Source organism: Caloenas nicobarica, chromosome 8 (assembly GCF_036013445.1).
Source record: "Caloenas nicobarica isolate bCalNic1 chromosome 8, bCalNic1.hap1, whole genome shotgun sequence".
Classification (NCBI taxonomy): domain Eukaryota; kingdom Metazoa; phylum Chordata; class Aves; order Columbiformes; family Columbidae; genus Caloenas; species Caloenas nicobarica.
In genome coordinates, this window is record NC_088252.1 from 9,231,850 (window position 1) to 9,252,371 (window position 20,522).

The window sequence follows — 20,522 nt, forward strand, 5'->3', positions numbered from 1 at the left end:
TCATACAGCAATACAAACCTTGCAGGTAAAACTGTTAATAGCTGGTTTAAGTGCATTTTCTGAAATATATTAGAATTACAAAAACAAAGTTAGCATGTTCCAAGAAAGTACTGTTAATTTTAACTACCATCCTTTTTGTATAAATCAGAATACCACCAGGACTGAGTATTGAGAAATTGTTTGTCAAAGGACCCTCTTTTAAAGGCCTTCCAGAGAACGTCTGTAGGATACAGCGCCAAGACATTTCAAGAGAAAGTAAGTTCTGACCTGGATTGAGCATTCCGTTTCACCGGCTATATGTGGTTTAGAAATACAACTGCAGAGCTAGGTAAGTGTGAGAAAGAGCCACAAAAGTTGTTCAATATTAAAACTTGTATACAAATGTAAAAAAGGCGAACAGTAACTAAGGCTCAAATACATTTACCCCAGTCTCCTGCAGATGTAAGTACAAATGCACAATTCCAACCTTCTGGAAGGGAAGCAGGTTAATAAGCAGATACAGAACTCCCTGACGAACCACAGTCTGTGTCTGCAAGCACTTGGGAAAACTCACTACAGCACATCTCCATAAACGTGCTTTTGATTACAGAATGAGGGCAGTCACTTCAAAAGATAAGGAACCTTTGTTTGCCTGCAGCACTGCATCAGTTACTCAAATAGTCTTCACCTGAGGACAGACCTGTTTCTATCACCCACACTTCCCTCCACCCAAATTTAAAGACAGTTTATCCCCTTGACAAAGAGCTGAAGACAATTCATTTATCTTGGAGCAATTAACTGATTAGGATGAACTTTTCATGAAATCCCCTTCCATTCCATTCCCCATGCTGTTCACCTACAAACAAAACACACATTTCCAGGTGATAAAAATACTGCATCATCTGAGCCCCTTATTCTACTCATTTAAGATAAAGCGGCTCTCCTTACATCTCTAAGATTTAAAACTGCCATCACATTTCTCATGTGCCAGAGAGAAGCATTAGAGTATTATTTAAATATAAAGCTAATGTCACTTAAGTTTTCCATGCTATATAACAATTTACTTGTATCAGATCATTAGCAAGTATTAAATAGAAAACTTATCCTATCTGTTATTCTGACATCACCTTTGACAGTCCATTGAGATTGCTCGTACTCACATTATATACACTGGTTGTAAAGTTTGACAGGAATTAAACTCTTCAACAGGCTACCATATATTTGTCAGAAGTCATCTGTGAAGTGTTTATGGTCCATACAGAAAAAAACTTTAACATTGTTTTTGTATAGGAAAGACACAGGCAACAACAGGTAAAGTGCTGCCAGCCCAAGTTTTGATTTCCCCAGCACAGGTCGTGGCCATAACTTGGCTCAGTTGCCTTTAACTCCCCTTGTTAGTGATCCCAAAGCACAAACATACAAATCAAGCAACAAATATTGGTAGCTGCTAAAATACACCCAAGTTACACTGCAGATATAAAACAAATTCATTTCCAGAGATGAAAACATAAGAAAACTACAGAAGTCTGCTCTTCTACATCACTTTAGTGGTAGAGCAAACTTAACACAATTGTATTTGAACAAAGGAGGGGGGAGTGTTACATATAATTTATACAAATATCGGTAGGCATATTTCAGAAAGACAAAACTACATCAGATACACAAATTGATGTTAAAAAAATAAAGAAGCATTAAACCAGGGTCCAGTGCAAACAGCATTGTTTATAGCTTGCAAGGCAAAAAGTTACTATTTCAAAAGTTTTCATTTTACATTTCACAAATCTTCAATTGAAAAAGCAGGCATGCAAGTTTTCCTAGAAAAGACTGTGCACACACACAGTTAAAGATCTTCATTAACACCAAGTGTAAAGTTTCACGCACATATTCTCTAGATAGCTTGTTTAACAAAAGGCCAAAGAAGGTAACCACTACCAAAAGAGATCATTCAATCACTGAACATTTTCTGGGTTTTTTCCACATTTATTGCCACCTCTCATTTGTAGATGACTCCAGAATGAAGCTAAAAAGTTACAGATCCTTACCTGCCACACCAGCTGAAACCATGTGTACCTGGGTAGAATCTGGATTGAAAATACTGTTCAACTTCTCCTTGCAGTTTGAGTATGCAGCAAAGTATATCGCTCTAAAATTAGAACCAAATCCAAGTTGTGTTACATTTTATGTGTTGATATCCCTATAAGCAGTGCCATTAACTTCACTAACTCAAAATGATCTTGGTTCAAGTCTTACTTCCTCAGTAAAAAACTACTAGTGAAAAGTGGTATTTCTTTATTAACATATCAAATTTGTTCTAATGGACCTAAACTCATTTCAATAGCATTATAATTTCACAAGAACTATCAAGTATGTAGGTTTTAAGCCAAACAGCACACTTCATATCTATAATATTCTAGCATTTAAGATGTAAATACAAATAACTTGTAGTTACACTTTATAACTTGTAGTTATAAATATTTCTATTTTAAATGCTAGAACAGCTGTGAACCTGGGATTCGCATTTTGTTTCTTTAGTTCTGTACTTAGAATAGACACAGATCTTCTCTGCACTACAAAAATGTGTAAACTTGTACTATATTCAAGTTTGTGGGCTAGTATCAAAGCAAAGCGAGACATAAAAGTTAGTGTTCCAATGCAATATATTAAGAAAATTGCTTGTTTTCACTTGTTAAAGCTAAAAACTTATTTTTAAGCACAGTTTAAACTAAACATTAAATTCACAAATTTAAGGTTGTAACTCAGTTGTGGGTTTTTTTTTAACTTACAGACACTCCTCTACAAGAGAAAAAATGAACATGCATGTTTTCATGAACAGAACATTAACCTCATTAGCTGCAAAAACATGTTTTTCTTTACTATAAAAAAAGAAAGTGCTTGCTTCATAGGTGTCATTTCTAAAATGGAATCTGAACTCAGTGAAGTATACTGGATGTGTTATGAAACATGCTTCTCTACAGCTTATTTAAACAAAGAGCTGCTGTTAAACCCACTTAGCTAATGCTTAATTGAGATGAAGTACTGGATGAAGACAGAGTCAGCCAGAGGGGAATGAGGATGTGCTTATTTTTAACATGTCACATATTATATCAAATTGACATTTTTAGCATGGGGGAGAGGAAGGAAACGAGCTAAGTATTTCACCTATGGGAGGAAGGTAATTATAAGATTTATCATAAAATTTACTGAAATGGAGTTTTGCAAGTGAAGATATTTTTCATTGAGGATAGTCGCTTATAAAATGGAATCCATTACTGTATAAAAATTGCTGTTAAATTAACAAATGTTGAACATTCAGACCAGACTGGACTATCAAACAAAAGGCTCTTCAGGTAAATGCTAACAACTCACAGGTGTCAAAAACAACGAAAGCTACCAGCATTACTTCAGCTTCTCCAAACAGCGATATTAAGTTAATGATCACAAAATACCTCAAGTATTCCCAATTCCCTAAAAAAAAAATCTGCTAAAATAAAACTATTCCAATTCCTGGATTATGTTTTTTTCTTATTTATGTAGAGGATCTACAGAACACCTCCTCGCCGGTCAGATCTAAGTAGAAGACAGATCAGTGCTGAATGGGAAGTCCAGTTTAATACAATTTTCCAGAAGAATCCAAAGATCTTAAACCAGAACAGTTAAGATACTTTCCCACTGGGCATGCAGGAGACAAGAACGTCTTCTCTTCAGACCAAAAATAATAAACAAAAGCACGGCACTAAGTCAAAGGAAGAATAAAACCTTTGTGGAATATATTCCCTCTGCATAAAAGACTCTTTTCTTAAACAGAAGGGAATAAAACTGGGTCAGAAAACAAATACGGCCTCACCCACAATTAAGTGGCAATATTAGCTTTACGCAACTTTGTTTCTGTACTCTTCCTTAGGTGTTCTATTTTTGGACTGAACTTAGGCTAACACTTGTACTTAAGGATCAATTCAAACCCTGGCATAACCCGCCCATCACTCTGACCAGCAGCACCAGCCGAGCAGCTGGAGTGTCTGCTGATGTGGAGCAGCTGAGAGCAGCAACACCACCGAGCACAGCGGATTTACAGCCCCGGCCACTGCGCTTTCTGACACTGCCCCAGAATGCTCTGGAGTGCACCCGCTGCTGGCTCTGCTTCCTCTGGGACAGCTGGCCGTATGTAACCCTACCCAGCCTTGCCCTTTTTGAAGTTTCAGAACAGGCTTCCTACTGCAGGGGACAGGGTCTGTGCTCTACCAGAATTCAAGATCCACTATTTTGAGGCTACAGTCACACAATTGCTTCCTGAAGATGACAGATTAACCAAGAGCTAAATCTACCTGTGTATTCTCAAAGGTACAAACTTGTTTACATGTGCAATTCCATAAGTGTTTTCCTTCTTAAATGGACAAAACTCTGCATAAAGGATAGTGCACAATAGTAAATTCTATTATAGTAGCATATAGGCTAGTAAATGCTGGAACAGTTGGTGCAGGGATGTGGCACTGGAGCTGTGGAGTATATGAGTAGATCAGTTTTTCAGACAACAAAATTACTCCAGATGTAAAATTCACACAAATTACAACTACAGATGTAAAATTCACTTCAAATAAACCTTAAATCCCTTAATGAATGTACAGCAACTTAGATTTCATCAAAACTATTTCATCTACTGTACATGTTTGTATTTACCTGGAAGGAGCAACACCTACTAAATTAGGACCCAGGCCTCTGAACAGAGAGCGAGGACCTTCCTTTTGCAAGATCATCCTAGAAAACAAAAAAGTGGTAATACTGTAACATTCACATCAAAAGTAAGGAACACACTGAGCACCATAAGTACATGATTTTAAGCCTTACTCTGTGTAAAACTTCCATAATAACCGACAAGTCATTTCCTAGAATCAGCACAAAATAGATTTCCATTATTGCTTGACATACCATGGAAATCCAGGAACTAAATACAGAAGTAAAGCCATGTGATGTCACCACAGACTTACTCCAAATCTAGGAACACACACATACATGGAGCTATGCATCATTAGAAAGCTGAAGTGTCCTTTTATCAGGGAGAAAACACTACACATGGAAATGTTTACATTCCTCTAGATTGTAGATTGTTCAGGAAACAAAAATATTTGTTTCTATTCTACATTCCTTTCATCACCCTTTAGTTCCCAATGTTTGGGAACTTTTTTGTGTGGGAAAGATGAGTGAAGAGCAAGAGAGGAGAAGGTGAGGGACTTATGAAGGTTCAGTTACAGAAAGTCCTCTGCCTTCAGAGAGCAGCTCAGGAAGACGTCAGCTCCTGTCACGCCCAGGTTGAAAACCATTATGCGGCAAGATGCACTGGCACAGTAAGAGGATATCCATTAATATTCAGTTTTAGAGAAATAAATCTGTCCAACAATATAGATGCTAATAAGACACAGTATTTAAACAAGTATGGTAGGATATGGGAGGAGAAACAAGGACTATGTGCATCCCATCACTGCAAATTGCTCTAGCAATTGCTTTAGAACCAGATTATAATCCTTAACTACTTCACTAGGTCTTGCAAAACAGAACTCTGTGCTTATTGATTTAGAAACACTGGCCAATACACACATAGTTCTGTATATTTCTTCTTCAAAGAGAGATGCAGGTTAATGGCAAGTCAATTACTCAAAAGCAAACTACCCTTGTACAAACATCTCATTTGTTTAGCATTTACTATCAGAACAAACAGGTGAAAGCCATCTATAGCACTGAAAGAGATTCCAAACCTATTCAGATTCCCACCACTACAGTTCTGCTGCTAAATCAAACTGAAAGTTTACCTTCGTTTTCAGTAAGCAAAAATAAAATGGTGGTTCTGCACCACTATTTACAAATGCTGGTATATATTGTGTCTAGCAACATCTTATCTTCATGTCCATAACAATTAGATAGGATTTCACTGTGTGGGTAGCATTGCTCCACAGCAATAATTGATTGATCACATACTCAAAAGCACTCTGGAAATACAAATTACTTAGACTGTCATCCTGAAAGCATTTCTAATGCTTATGGAATGTTCAAAAAAAATCTTACCGTGTTCCAGAGCTCAGCATGTGCACGGCATCAGATTACAGCAAAGCTGAACCTAATTAACATGATCTGTGTCCACTTAAAATACTACTAAAATATCACTACCACCACAACAGCATGCATTACACACATGTATATATGCACATATAACAAACATGTATACAAAGCAGCAGAAACCTCAGTGTCTGAAGAGAAACTCAAGAGTGAAGGGTACCAGGTCCATTTGTTTCCTCTGGATCTATAGTGTCCCAAGACTTGACAGAACAAAGAGTTAAAGAGAGGTTGCAACAGACAGGATTGTATTGACTGACACTCATCGCATTCACAGACACCAGCTGGAGGAGCTCCAGAGCCTACACTGAAAATATGACACAACATTTTTGCATTAAATACCAGATCTCAGAGCCTGCACTGTTTATTGAAAGAAGTGGCAAATCCATGGTTGGAAGAGCAGCAGAAATGCCCCACATGGCCTCAGCTGACCTGCTCCTGTCACATGAGGAAGTTCACATTGGGAAGCCGGTCAGATTGCCGTTATCAAGACCTCAGGTTCAAACTCAGCAAAGTTAGTTATGAGAGGCATTCGCAATATGATACACACCACTGATATTTAAGAATAAGGGAATTTGCTTTTGTTGCCAGAGAATGCAGCCACCTGTACCCATTCTTTTGAGCTTGTTTCCTGACAGAGATGCCTTTGAAGTCACCTCTGTAGTGCTTACAATGCAGAAGTGATTCCACAGCAATCAGTTAACTGAAATTCTGACATAATTTGCCAGGTTTGCCCTGCTTTTAGACTTAGCATTGTGAGCCTTGGAGCACTGCATTGAATTTGGTGTGAGGAGAGACAACCAAACCCTGACACCAGAGTCAGAAAAATATCAAGTGACAGTAAAGGCATTGAGAATAACAGAGGGATAAAGTGTGACTTCTGCACTAAACAGCCCTGGTCCCTTAACCAAGAATTATTATGTCCCGCACCTATGTATTTTATAGTCACAGTCTATTGCCACGTTGTTTGGGGTTTTTTCATATTTACTGTATCTAAAGAACCTTAAACCCAGAAAAGTTACTTGGCATCTCAATTGTTTGATACTGTCCTGGAAGAAAACACATCTAAGCAACAAACAAAAGCAGCAGAAGACACACATTCTTGTATCATAAATAAGCAGCATGTCTAAGAAGCAGAATTTAAAAAACAAACAAAACAAAAACCAAACACCAATGAAGTTCATCACAGACTACCTCTGTCTGAACTTGCTTCCTGGGAAGACAAAGTTATTTTAGGTTTTCTTAAGTTTTAGGAATGAGTTTAAAGCATAGCGGGCTTTTCTAGCAGAGGGGCACATGAAACAAATATCTGTTCCTCCTATTTATTCAGGTACATTTCTAAACAGAAGATAAATTCGTAACCAAAGTGTTTTGGGTGGAGCTCTTTCCTTGTCACAATATAAGCTCTTCCTTCCCCCATACCTGTTCCTAACACATTCACCCATCAGATTCTTACACATAAAAAGGCTCTGAATCAAACCTTCCACAATAGGATCTATCTTCTATTCAAGAAGCTATTAGGGTACAACCTCCATTTAAGCAAATCCTGACTAGATTAAGCCTAAATCCTACACTGCAACTGCCAGAAGGGCCTCTCTACAAACTACTCAGTGATTAACCAGGGAAAGAAGACAGCTGGTCTGAGTCTTATCAAATTCTTTCTAATGCAAGCAGCAGTAGCAGGTCCTTTCTAGAGGAAAGCTCCATCACCAAATACTGAAGGCACCTCCCTATAACTGGTCTGAGTCCCCCAGAAGTGAACGCTGCCTGTGGTCTGTACAAGCAGTTTAACTGTGGTCATACAACTTTTCTGCTGGCTACTGGGCATCACGAGCACTGGTGGCAAGGAGAGGAAAGGCAGTCTCCGTTCAGCGAGGTGCTATGCAAACAGAACATCCCAGATCACAGCAAAATCTGGCCTTACTTGTCACACATCCACCAGAAAATACCAAAAGGCGGGAAGGGTATTGGGTAATAAAAATTGAGAGAGAGAAACTAAGAAGCCGAGTTAATTTTCATACGGCTTCTTGCCTCTATATTCAGCAACATCTATGATTTGGACACAAACCAGTTTAAAAAGTCTTAAACTAATGCTTTTTCAGGATGAAAATGGAGTCTGGCACTTAAGTGTTACAGTGCTCCCAGTGAGTTTTGGGCATGTAGTTTGGAGCTGTGAATTGTACAGGGTATATGCTCTGGCTAATTCAAGGTACAAACTCAAGCATGAAGGACATTTGGAAAAGTGGAATGTGAAACTTAATTACAATTAAAAGGCAAAATATGGAAAGTCATCTCACAGTAGATTCATAACAGACATAAGAGTCTGAATCTTTCACATGGATTTGTCCAACACACCTCTCTCCTCCTCCCTCCCCAAAATGAGTCAAAAACCCAGTAACAAGTACACTCACTTCAAACAATGAAGGGGTCCAGGAGAAACTCTAGTTACTCGATTGACAGTAGCACCATTCACAGTGTCAAGATGAACTTCAGATATATAGAAAGTCACAGAGGAGGACTGCAATCGTGTTTTCACAACTTCCAGTGGACATGTCAGAATTGCACCAACAGTACCTCCACATCTGCAAAAAGAAACAGGATCATCACATTCTTAACTGCAATGAAACTCAAAGATACATTCAAATCTAATTAACATTATAGTGAACACAGTCAAATTGCAAAAGGTGAAGAAACAACTGAACATGCATGACAATGCTGCAGTTATTTGCTCTTGAAGGCAAGCAAACTGCTAAGTCAGTTTGTTAACCCCACAACTTGGACTACAAATGTAACAGACAAAAAAATAGTTTCCTAAAGTAGTGAAGGTGCACAGTCTTCAGTACATGTTGTTCAAATCAGTTCTAGAAAATAGCTCACTATGTGAAATGTTTAACTTCTGATAAATTTTAACTTTTTTTGAATGTTTAGTGTGCTCCTCACCACAAACGTGGTGCCAAAAATCCTTCATGGCAGAAATGTTTTAAGCACTATGCACACAGGACTACATGTAAGAACCATGGTGTGGCAACTGAATAAAATTAAAATACTGATGAAGACATCTTCGTAACTGCATTTGTATTTTGGGCATTGTACCAAGAAAGCAATGATTCTCTTGAGTGTTTCCTAAGTTCTGTCCATTACAGCAAGACAGATTAGCTACTGTGGAGTATAACCTGGGAAGACAAAAGAGCATTAAGTCACTAACCAGATGAAAACTTGCAGATTTTGCTTCAGTCTGCCACTTGTTTCTGTGCGCAAGCCAAGGCAAGTTGTGCATGACTTGTACTGACAGTGGAGTTACTCTCATTCTGCTAGAGCAGAAAATATCCAAGAACGTGTGCCTTTTAGCAGCTCTGCTCAGAGGATTCTACTTGTGCTTGATCATAACTGATTTATTAAGATCTACACTATCTGTTTAACTACAATCACATACAGCCTCTAAGGGAAAAGTATCAAATCCACAAGTTCCAATTCCAAGGACATCCCCAAATTCCTTGGCAAGTGCTCCCCTTGAACCTTTTCTGAAATCAGTATTCTTAACTTTGCAAGATGTCCATCTTAAAACTATGACCAGGACACGATATGCACCCTTTTAAAAACAAACACTCACCACCACCACCCCCCAAACCCAGATTTAAATTAGGATATTAATTATGCTACTAACAGCTCAGTCTGAAATCCACTAACAAATACAACTCATACTAAATTCAAAGGGCCCAGCATTACCTTCTCTGATGCAATAACTGGAGTTGGTGTTTGATTCTAACAAGGTAGTTACCAGCTATTTTGTTGTGACATGAGAGGCTCATACGCCCCCAAAACCTTTAAAGAACTGTAAGACTTGTTCGATGGTATTTTTTACATAACATCATCCAAAATGCAAAGAAGAGTTCAGTACAAATTAGAATAACTAAGACTCAAGATCTGCTATAAACTTTCATAGGAATGTAGCTTTTAGGCTGTTGTCTCTGTTTGACTGAAGAGAATACCAGAAATAACGGTAGTTGTTAGCAGAGCACTGCATACTAAAAAACTAATGTTTGTGTGACTTGAACTGACAATACCAAACAGCTGCAAAGTAGGATAATGTTTGATGATGTTCACTTAATGCTCCATTTAAACCTAGTGGCCTAGAGGTATCCTATTATTAAGCCTAAAGGCATATTGTCCCACCCCTAACTCCAAGATTAGACTGAAGTCTACTCTTTTCCAAGTTTTAATTAAGAAAATGAGTTTCATTGTCAGTCTGGAAAGAAGTGTTCTCACAGTGTGTGCTGTACACATGCAGGAATGGCCTGATACAGCTTCTAGAGAAGCACATTTAAAACATCTCTGAATGAGCAACTCACTCTTCTAATAGCAAGCTACAAATATAATTTTTAAAATAAGAGTTGCAGGAGGAGACAGGCTAGATGTGCTAATATTTATTTTAGCCAGTGTTGGAAGCAGTAGGAGCCTGTATGGTTTATGACATGGATACCACATGAGAATCACAGGCAGCCAGCCCTGAAAACAACTTGACATGCAGCTTAGAGCTTAAGCATCAAGACAGAGAGCAAGTTCCTGCATTTCCTGCAGTTCAAGGGCAGACACTGCTATATGGCACCATAGGCCTTAGAGCTTGTTTCCTTTCTTGCAACCCCTCTGTTTCTGATCCCCTCCAGCCTACTCTAAGATCTTTTCGCATTTGATTTTTGGACAGGCTCCACAAGCGCTTGCTTTCAAGCAACAGAAACAGCAAGAGAAAGCACATGGTATTGTTTATATTAATGAGATAAATACTATGGAAGGGGAAGAACAGAAGAGGAAAAAACTTGGCCTGCGTTCTTCATCAGGGCTTGGAATCTAGAGCCTTTAATGCTACTGGCTCCACAGCTACATTGCACTGGAAAAATTTTCCAAAGTCAAAGATTAACACCGAGCTGGCACTTGTGTCCTGCATGCTCCCCTGCACCACATCCAATCACCACAAGGGCCGCCTGGCTGCAGCAGCACTTCTGTCAGGCATCCACCATGGAGGGGTTGGAAATACTCCAGAACAGTTGAGGAGATCACTAGGGAAGACACATAGCTCCTCAAAAGTCTGCCTACAACAAGCGTTGTTCAGTGATCACCAGCTGATGTAGCAGCAGCCAGCACTATTTTTACATGCATCGCAAGAAGCAGCAGGCGAACCACCTCCCTTGAAGAATGGGGCACCTTCTGCCTGCACCACATTCTGCCATTCAAGTAATTTCAAATAATCAGCACTCTTGGCAGTTTCTTACTGTTGTGTTGTTGGGTGGTTGGTTTATTTGCTTTTCTTTAAACAGTTTAAGATGTCTCAACTGAACCTGAGAATATTTTGAATGTTTTCCACTATCTGTTGACAGTTTGGATTACAATCCTCCTCTGTCACCCATCTTCAAGATCTGAAACTGCTACTTACAAATGAAGAAAGCAGGGAAGTGCCGCGTGGTCCTGTATTGTTCACAAACAAGTCTTTGCAAAATCCCCAATTTTTACTTCTGTCAAAATTTAATACCACACTCTCCCAGCCCTCAGAGAAAGCACCTAGAATCAAAGGAGTGAAAGAAAAAGTCCCCAAATGCTGAGAAACCAGACCTTGCTCAGTAGTCTCATGATCCGAGTTTGAACTGAACTGCTGAACAAAAGCATAGCCCAAGGAACTACACTGATTTATTTAGTTCACTTGAACTTCAAGATAAACACTGCGAGGCTTGACAAAAATCTGTTTATGAGAAACTGTCAGTAAACATAGCTCCCAGGTAAACAAAGAGAGATAATTCAATAACTACGCATCCTGTACAAATAAGCAACTTCAAGCAGCACACCAGCTGTTCTGTCACCACCATCAATGACAGTGTATTTTACTTAGAAATGTATTTCTGGCCTTGCTTATTTAACACATTACTGGAAACACTGTGAAAGGGACAGCTACTTCTTTGTGCTCCAAGTTCTGGCAGGCCATTAACAGGCAGCCAGCAGCTCCAGCTTAGCCCGAGTGTTCTATAAATTGCCAGCAGACTGCTGCCACCTCTCCTGCTGCACCAGCTCAAATTAAGGAGTTTTGGGTTTTATTTGTTTAATTTTGTGGCTTAACACAAATTAGGGAGTAGCAGAGCTTGGTAAAAAAAGTTTAAGAGTTAGAAAGTTATTGGGATTCTTCTCCTCAATAACACAGGTGGGATTTTGTAAGCTACTTAAGAAATTTCTCCTCTGTAAATGTACTCTGGACCTCAGCATCTCCAGTCACATACTAGGCCTCAACAACTGTGACTTGTGAGAACACTTTACTGTGTAACTTATTCTCCAGGATTAGATGGGTTTCACCTGGTGGAATGAGCAGGTGAGCAAATACACTCCTGCTGACAGAGTATAAACTGGAAGTGAAGAACCAAAACCTGAGACAATCCTGTGTCTGAACATTCACAGCAGTTTCTAAGGACCTATCCTAAATGTGATGTTTGCCTCTAACTTACGTTTACTACAAGCCTTTTTCAGCTTTGCCAATTGAGTATGAGAAAACCTTGCAAAGCTGACTTTCATCAGAAACGTCTGATCATACAAGTGCATGAAACAACACCTGTAGGTCCCAAGTAGTTTGAAGGCCAGAAGAGCAAAGATCAGTAGGTAAATCCACAGGTAAAAAAGGAAGATTAAAATCCCACTATTATTAACACAGTCAAGTTAGAGAATTAAATCTGCAGCTTAAACTGTACAAGGCAGCACAAGAGGCATTGCACTTAGTGAAACAGAGACATGTAGTTATTCAACCTGTGGGATTGTAACAAACTTCAAACAACAATGGTAAAACAAATAACAGTGGTCTACTTGACATCTTTTGGACAGAAGAATCTAGGAAGATGGCAATGCTCTCCTAAACTGCAGCTTGTTCCAGAGAGTACCCGTACAAAAAAACCCACCACCAAAACGCAAACATTTCATTTGATCTCTAATGTGCATTTAGAAGTACATCAGCTCACCAGGTTAACAGAAACAAACCTGGAACTATTTGGGTTTTAAACTCTGCTAGCAATTTAACACAGATACAGTATTGACAACCGTTCTCCCCAGATAAATCTGTATTATTTGTAAGACACTGCAAGGAAAGAAATACGTACATACTTCAAAAACCTAATCCTGTGTGGCATTCGAATCTCAGATTCTATTTCGAGAGATGGCTGGCAAAGAAGACTTTACCATCTGCCATTACCTTACACCCCTGCAAGTAAAAGCAGAGACAACTCCAGCATGGATGAGGGTCTCAGCTTCAGCCACTGGACTGTCTATAAATGCCCCAAAGCAGATTAATATCCCTAATGCCAGTGTCAGCTGACCTAGAATTGAAACTGTCAGTGCAATATTTTTCTTTATTCCTTCAGATAATTATGTATTTCATACAAATAAAAGATGAGGCTGCATAGTGCTAGTCTCAGATTCACCTTTCACAGTATTTGTAACCACAGCCTCGAAGACTCAAAGATAAACCTTGACCCTGTTATCTTGGGTCTACATTCATTCATGTATTTTACCAGCTGTTTCTCTTTCCTGTATGAAAATGAAAGTCCATGCAAATACTAGCTGCCAAGAGAAACAGTAAGAAAATGGAGCTCAAAACTCTTAAAAGAAACAAAACCAAGGCACTTGCAAACAAAACTCCTTCTAACCTCTTCACCTCTTCTTGCGAACTCAGGTCCCAAATCTCTCAGCAACTCCATAGAGCAACACTACAACGCTTTCACGTCAACAGATATAGTTGCAGGTTTGGATATTAAGCTTACGGTTTCCCTCTTTTCAAGTAATTAAGGGCTTTAGCAAGTACAAATTTCGGGAACAGCAAGAATGTCTCTCATTAATCCAGAATTTTCAGGCTTTTCCTGTTATACTGCTAAACCTGTATATTATACACCTTCCCATCTTTGGTACTAACATGACTACTAGAAGTACTGGCAGCCAGAAAACCTTAACCTCCTTATTCACCAATTATGTTTCTTTGTTGAAACTTAGAACATATCAGTTAAGCTAACATCCTTAAACTAAAAATACTAATCAAACTTGCTACTTCTATTCAAGAGCATAAAAATAAAATTCCCCTGATGTGCTGACATACAGAAACCTACAAGCGAAAACAGGAAAAACACAAGGAGAACAAGCATTACTGGGTTCCATTATCCAAAACAAACATGAACATGTACAGCGTAGCTTCTGTTAAGAACCAGGGTAAATAAATACTTATAAGGACATTTGTATTAAGTAAAAACAGCTGAAAGTATCAGTCATCTAAAATGAAACATGAGAAACACACCAGCTCCACAGTTTTTTCAAGTACTGACAGCAATTTTCATGCGATTTTGTAACCTCACGGAGCAAAACCCAAGCTACTCAGTGCTTTAAACAAACATTGCCTTATTCCCCACAGCAGAGTCTCTGAACACAAAAATAACCTGAAGTTTGGATAGGAAGGTACTAACCTTCTCCTGTGCCTTACAACAGGAAGAACTTGGTTCTGAAAGACATTTAGGGTTATGCCAGGAATGTACTTTAGGGTAGAGGAGAGTCCAAGAGCTTGGCAACTCAGTTGTGGCTCAAGTGGCTATTTTCTGAGGAGGAGTGAAAAAGCCCTTATCATCACACTACCTGCTACATGATTAACTGATCTCTTAAGAAAAATTCCAAGGGTCTTTCACCTTTACTTCATACATTTCAACAGTGCCTGATCTTTCCAAATAATTCAAACATTTTTCTTAAATATACTTTGAGTCTTAACTATTTCAGCCATTGCAGGGATTTGCTAAGAACCTCTGTCAAAGACCAATTTAAATCACAGATCAATTTGAGATAGTTCTATAATCATGACAAATGAACAGAGACTCTTCCCTATACTTCCTTACAAATTAAATTAAAAAAACAACCAACTTTCTGCAAGAAACACCGAGAGTAAAGAAAAAATTAAGAAGTAAATCTGAGAGTATGCAAACCCTGAACTCAGAAAAGCAGCTGCCCACACCTTAACCCAAAACAGTCCCTCCTTTTGCTGGGGAAACAAAGCCCAGGCAAGTTCCCACATCCTGACGGAAGTTTGAATGATACAGAATTACCGTCATAAGCTTTCTGGAAATGAAGAATAAATCATGAAAACTTTGAAACTATTTTTGTAGCCTACACCTGAACTTTCATCCAATGTACAAATTATGATTGCAACCAGATTACATCCAAAAGATATTAATCTTCCCTATAAAGCAAAACATTAAGGTCCTCATACTACTTTTTGGTTGGCTTATGTAGTCTAATAACTAGAAAAGCATGTAACTATGTAATTTATATACTTGAACTAAAATGTTCATCTAAAGCCTACATTTCAATCACAAGACTTCATAACGTAAAGATACAGAATGTTTAATTGATGATTATTCTTGGTTTGGAATAAAAGCACCTGAGTTTTTACTACCAACATGCTGTCTATAGCATGAAAGCAGCTGCTGTTTGACTCAATGGAAAACCATAAGATATGTAAAAAAATCTAAACCAGAAGAGTTCTGACCAATGCAACTGAGTAGCTCAAAACAAAAATTATATAGCAAGAGTTTCACCTGAAGCACAATTTTGTATCATGATCCAGCACTACAGGCGTCCAGCTAGTTCCTGCTGCCACGAGGACAAGATACTATGCGCAAATGGAGGTGCAGTCACCACACAGTTTACAGAAACAGAGTCTGACAATTAGGGGCATCGTGACAACATATGAGCTAAGTAAGTGATTTCAACACTGTTTCAGCATGAAACTGAACCCCAGGTACACTATCGATCCATGCAGATATGCTCCCTGCAATTACTCTTCAGTATAGAGTGCACAATGGCAGTTTTGAACATAGCCTAGAAAACTATGTTTAAGTGTCTTTAGCTGACAGTCAAGTTAGTGCATGGAACCAACTGCTTACAAATTCTATCAGTTAAAACTGCTTTTCTTTAAGGAATGTCTTCTTAAAAGTTAGTAACCTTATTTTTTTATTAAAATTGAGTTCTTTATTTTTTTACCTTACCCTCTTTCCTGTAAATGTGATGCTTTTATGCTATGTATTTTCTACTTCTAAATGTGATTGTTTTTATTCTTATGTATAGAACCTCAGAGAATATCCTATTTTAAAAAAATCAAGAAGGTCATAGCAGGGGGAGTTGCCTAGACATGAAGCACTACTTTGTTGATATATCGTCTAATAAATGAACTAGTCCAGCAAAATCATTTACATGAGCTTTGTTTTCTAGGAAAAAAAAAAAAACACCACCAAAAACCTCACAAACAAGACCACTTCAGTTCAATGATAGTGTTCGAAACTACATTAAAAGCCATTCCAAAATGAGTACTAAGTTACTTACTTTTAGACTTCGACTTAGTATTTCCATCACAAAATACCGGATGTATTTACAAGTAACATGCAGTTTTTAAACAGAGACAATTCTTAAAAATGAAACTACTTGAGTAAAAACTACTTTAGAAAACAAAGCAAGTAGTAATTGCTGAGTAATTTCCTCATCATCACTGCCCCCGTGGCCAGCACTGCTAAAAGAGTATATTAAACCTGTTGGAAAGGGAGAAGGATGCAAAGATAGGAAAAAATGAATTGGGGGGGGAAACTATTAGAAATATGAAACTAACTCTCAACATAAACTCATAATGTCCCACAAGTACTGCAGTTTGACAGCTCTTGTTGAATTGGTCCTGCAACAAACCAGGCAGCTACAGAAAAATCCCAGGATGGCCCCACCCACATTACTAAAACAGCAATATCATCACAGCTATAGTTTCATTACAGAAAGCAGGAATCGAAGACTGAACTTATGTTAAGGCATTACAAAGGCCAAGAAATTGAGATAATCATGTTGTTTCTGTACAGTCTCCAGTGAAACCTAAAGGAAAACAAAGCTCCGTTCCTTTTTCTTTAATTTCACTGAAGACTAAAGATCACTCGAGAGATCTGTAGCCCATCATGCTCACAAAGAAGTAATGAGATAACCCTAAATAACCTTCTTATTGCAAAATGTGACAAATATACAGTTAGCCTTGCTGAACTAAGGTTACAGGAAATGTGTGGAAACATCATTTGGCCTTTTCCTTACAGTATAACCCTTGACCCAACTGGCCAGCAGCTAAATGTAGACCAGAATTCTCTGCAAAGAACAGGAAAGCAAGAGTTGAGCTGAGCAATCTTCATCCGGTCTTAAGTTTCAGGTTTATAAACCTGTCCCTACCACTACACATTATTCTGCCCAGTAATTTCTCCTTTGCAGATCTAAGTTAAAGTGCTACAATAAGGCAGTGCTCCTTCTACTGCTTTTCTGAACATTTACAAGGATGTGAATTCTGAAGAAAAAAGTGCACACTACCACATCTTGGGCCTCCTGCTGCATAATCACTTTCCTCTTAAAGAAGAGTTCCAGAAAACAGGGGGGTGAAAAAACACCCACAGAAGCACTGAATCTGGCATGTAACAGTGAAAGCCTGCAAAGTGGGCTGGAAGCAGAGAATGTGCTCATGTGTATCTAACTCACCCAGACCTGCCAGAGTAAACACCACATTCTTCTTCCTCCTCAATCACCCCAGTCCAGAGTCAATGAGTACAAATCAAAATCCAAGCTTCAAGCTTTCTCTCTGGATGAAAAGTATGTTCTCAGTCTGTCACTTTTCTTGTTCTGTACAGCCATGCTCACTACTCAAATACACTTTTATCATTAAGCCAAACAGGATCCCCAGATTTCTCTTTTCAGGTAGGTGCTGCTCCCACTTTATCCCTAGAGACCACAGGCTGTGTAACCACAAACACCTCCAGCATTACAAAGCTTTAAAAAGATGCACACAGACGTGGAAAGACACAAGAGTCACCTCAAAAGCTAACCAGGACTACAAGAGCCACAGCTTCACTTCTAGCTGTATTCTTCCCTCTAGTTATTCTGACTTTGTGTGCAGAAAGCTGCAGGCTCATGTCAAGCCCCACAGCTAAAAGCAATACACAGCAGAGTGTTGAAATGCACTCGAGTAACACGGTGGCCCTCTGACACTGGCAGGCATGTTCAGGCAGCCTCTCCAACCCAGCGGGGGAGACCGTGCACAGAGGCTTGTGCTGCTCCACGGAAACGCCTGATAAGGGGCAAACTCCTGGAAGGGCGATCAGAGGGAACGGGCTGTTTTAAAGGTAAACCTTCACCCGTTTCGCCCAAGGGCCCACGTATCACTCCCGCTGCCCATTGCAAAACGTGACCCCGGGGCCGGGCTCGGCAGGCGCCACACGGGCACGGCGTGCCCAGGCTCCCGGCGAGGGCCAGGGCCGCCCGTCCGGGCAGCCAGGGCTCCCTGCAGGGCTGGGCCCGGAGGCTGAGCCGCGGGGCGGGCCCGGGCGAGCGGACGGGCCCCTCGTCCCAGCAGGGATCCCTCTCCTCCTTAGTGCCCTGTCAGGCACGGAGAAGGGGCGGCAGCCCCTCGCAGCGCTCCGGGGCGGCCTCTGCAGCTCTCCCGCCGCAGCGGAGCCCCCGCGCCGCCACCGGCTGGCTGCTCCAGGCCGAGCTCCCGGCCAGGCCGCGGCGGGGCAGGATCCCCACGGGAAAACACCGCAGGAGCCATTGCCAGGGTTAGAAGGACAAGCGCGGAGAGAACTGCAGGGCTGCACCCGCCACACGGTGCCGCGCTCCGCTGGGGCGGCGGAGCCTGCGGGGAAGGAACAGCGGCGAACGGGCGGCCCTGCCCAGCCCAGCCACCCGCGCGGATGGGCCAGGGCTGGTACCGTGCCCGCCGCCCCGCCGGGCGGCGGCTGTACGTACCCGCCAGCAAAGAGGTGCACCAGGGTGTCTCTCTGGCTCATCCTCGTCGCCTGCACCCGGGTTGCAGAAAGGGCTCCCGGGCGCTCCCGCCCCGCGCTGGGCCGAGCCGCTCCGCGCACGGTTCCGCATAAATACGCAGCACGGCCGCGCGCTTCCTGCGGCGCGCGGCGGGCGGGGGCGGGGCGCGCGGCCTGGCTCCGCCTCCCACCCGGAGCCACTGCGGCAACGGCCGGGCGCGAGAGCCTCCCTCATGAATAGGCATCGAGCCTTCCCGGAGTAAACAGAGCCCGCTATTGGCTGGGGCTGTGTGACGTCACCGGCGCGCTCCGCCTCATAAGCCGGGCGAGGAGGCCGTTACCGGCTGTTCTGAGGCGGCAGCTGCGATGTGCGGGGCCGCTGGAGCGGGCTCGGCGCTGCGGTGTGTGAGGGGTGTTCCTGGGTCCTTGCTGTGAACGCCTCCCCTGGGAGTCTCCTCTCCTTCTCCTTTGCTTCCTGAGGGGGCCTTATGTGCAGCTCTCTGAGGCCCACAGCCCGCTGTGGGCTGCCTCTCCTGAGGGGTGTGCTGGTCCTGAGGGTAGGTCAGGTATCGGCTGCAGAAAACACGGGGAAGAGGGACACGAAGAGTGATCCCCGTGCCCTCGGCGTCCAAAAGCAGTAGTATTGGCAAGGCATGTAGTAGCCTTAGTTATTGTTTCTTCTCGTTTTTGCATTATAGGCTATATCCTCAGCTACTGAGCAATGCATCTTCCTAAAGAGACAGCCAAGTGCAGGCTTGTTGGGAGCTGTTCTTAAGTGAGTATCAGGACTCATTGGGTGACTTTTGTCTTGTTTTTCTTCAAAAATACATAGGTAAGGGAAAAGAAATAATGCTACACTGCAAAAGTCTTGACTTAATACATAAAACTGTTGTTCAAGTCAATGCTTTGACAATCCAAGCACTCGAAGGCAAATAAATGACTAGCTAAAACCTTTGTGAGTGTCCATATAATACAGAGTTCTTCCAAAATATAAAGACCTGTCTCATAATAGCACAACAACTTTGAATCTCTACACTAACAAAACAAGCATGCATTTTGAAGCAGTCACTTTTTTAAAAAAAATCCTCCTCTGAGAAGATGAGCTGATGTGCAACACATAAGCTAGAAATGTAATGCGAAATTTTGTAAGACTGATGGGAGTTGAGGAGGCAGTTTAGTTGGAGAAGGCTTGGAGACATGAGGGGGGGAAATGTAGTTACAGTGAACTGGGACAAGCAAAGTAGGACGATGATTTTGCAGTTGGTATTCTTCATTGCTACTCTATGACTGTGTGTAGGTGAAACTAGTGAACAAATGAGTGAAAATCATTCCAAAAGAGACAGACAGGCAAGACTTTTGGAAGCCTGTAGTATGTTTAAGATGAGACTTGTTAAACCTAACATTCAAAAAGTAAGGATCATGTGCAGCTTGGCACAAGATGTCACACAGGAAAGAGTAAATATATTCAGGTTAATTAAAACAGATAAATTATTTGGAGAGTACTGGAAAACTTTGGCTGAGATTTTACCAAATGATGCATGAAAGATGAAGGGTTGTATGCCCAATACTTAGTTTTTGGTCATGAGTCCAAATTTTTTCCCGTGCCCTCAG

The 20,522-nt window shown here is 40.8% G+C and overlaps 1 protein-coding gene across 1 annotated transcript in view; it reads right to left on the reverse strand.

The window, feature by feature from the left end:
• SLC25A36 (solute carrier family 25 member 36) overlaps window positions 1-19,063 on the reverse strand; it is a 34,303-nt gene extending 15,240 nt beyond the window's left edge. The window contains exons 1-4 of the mRNA XM_065639835.1: window positions 18,895-19,063; window positions 8,493-8,663; window positions 4,654-4,731; window positions 2,022-2,122 (exon numbers count right to left, since the gene is read on the reverse strand). Coding sequence (XP_065495907.1) covers window positions 2,022-2,122; window positions 4,654-4,731; window positions 8,493-8,663; window positions 18,895-18,935 — 391 coding nt within the window. The 5' untranslated portion in view covers window positions 18,936-19,063. The remainder of the gene's footprint in view (window positions 1-2,021; window positions 2,123-4,653; window positions 4,732-8,492; window positions 8,664-18,894) is intronic.
• Window positions 19,064-20,522: the final 1,459 nt, after the last annotated feature.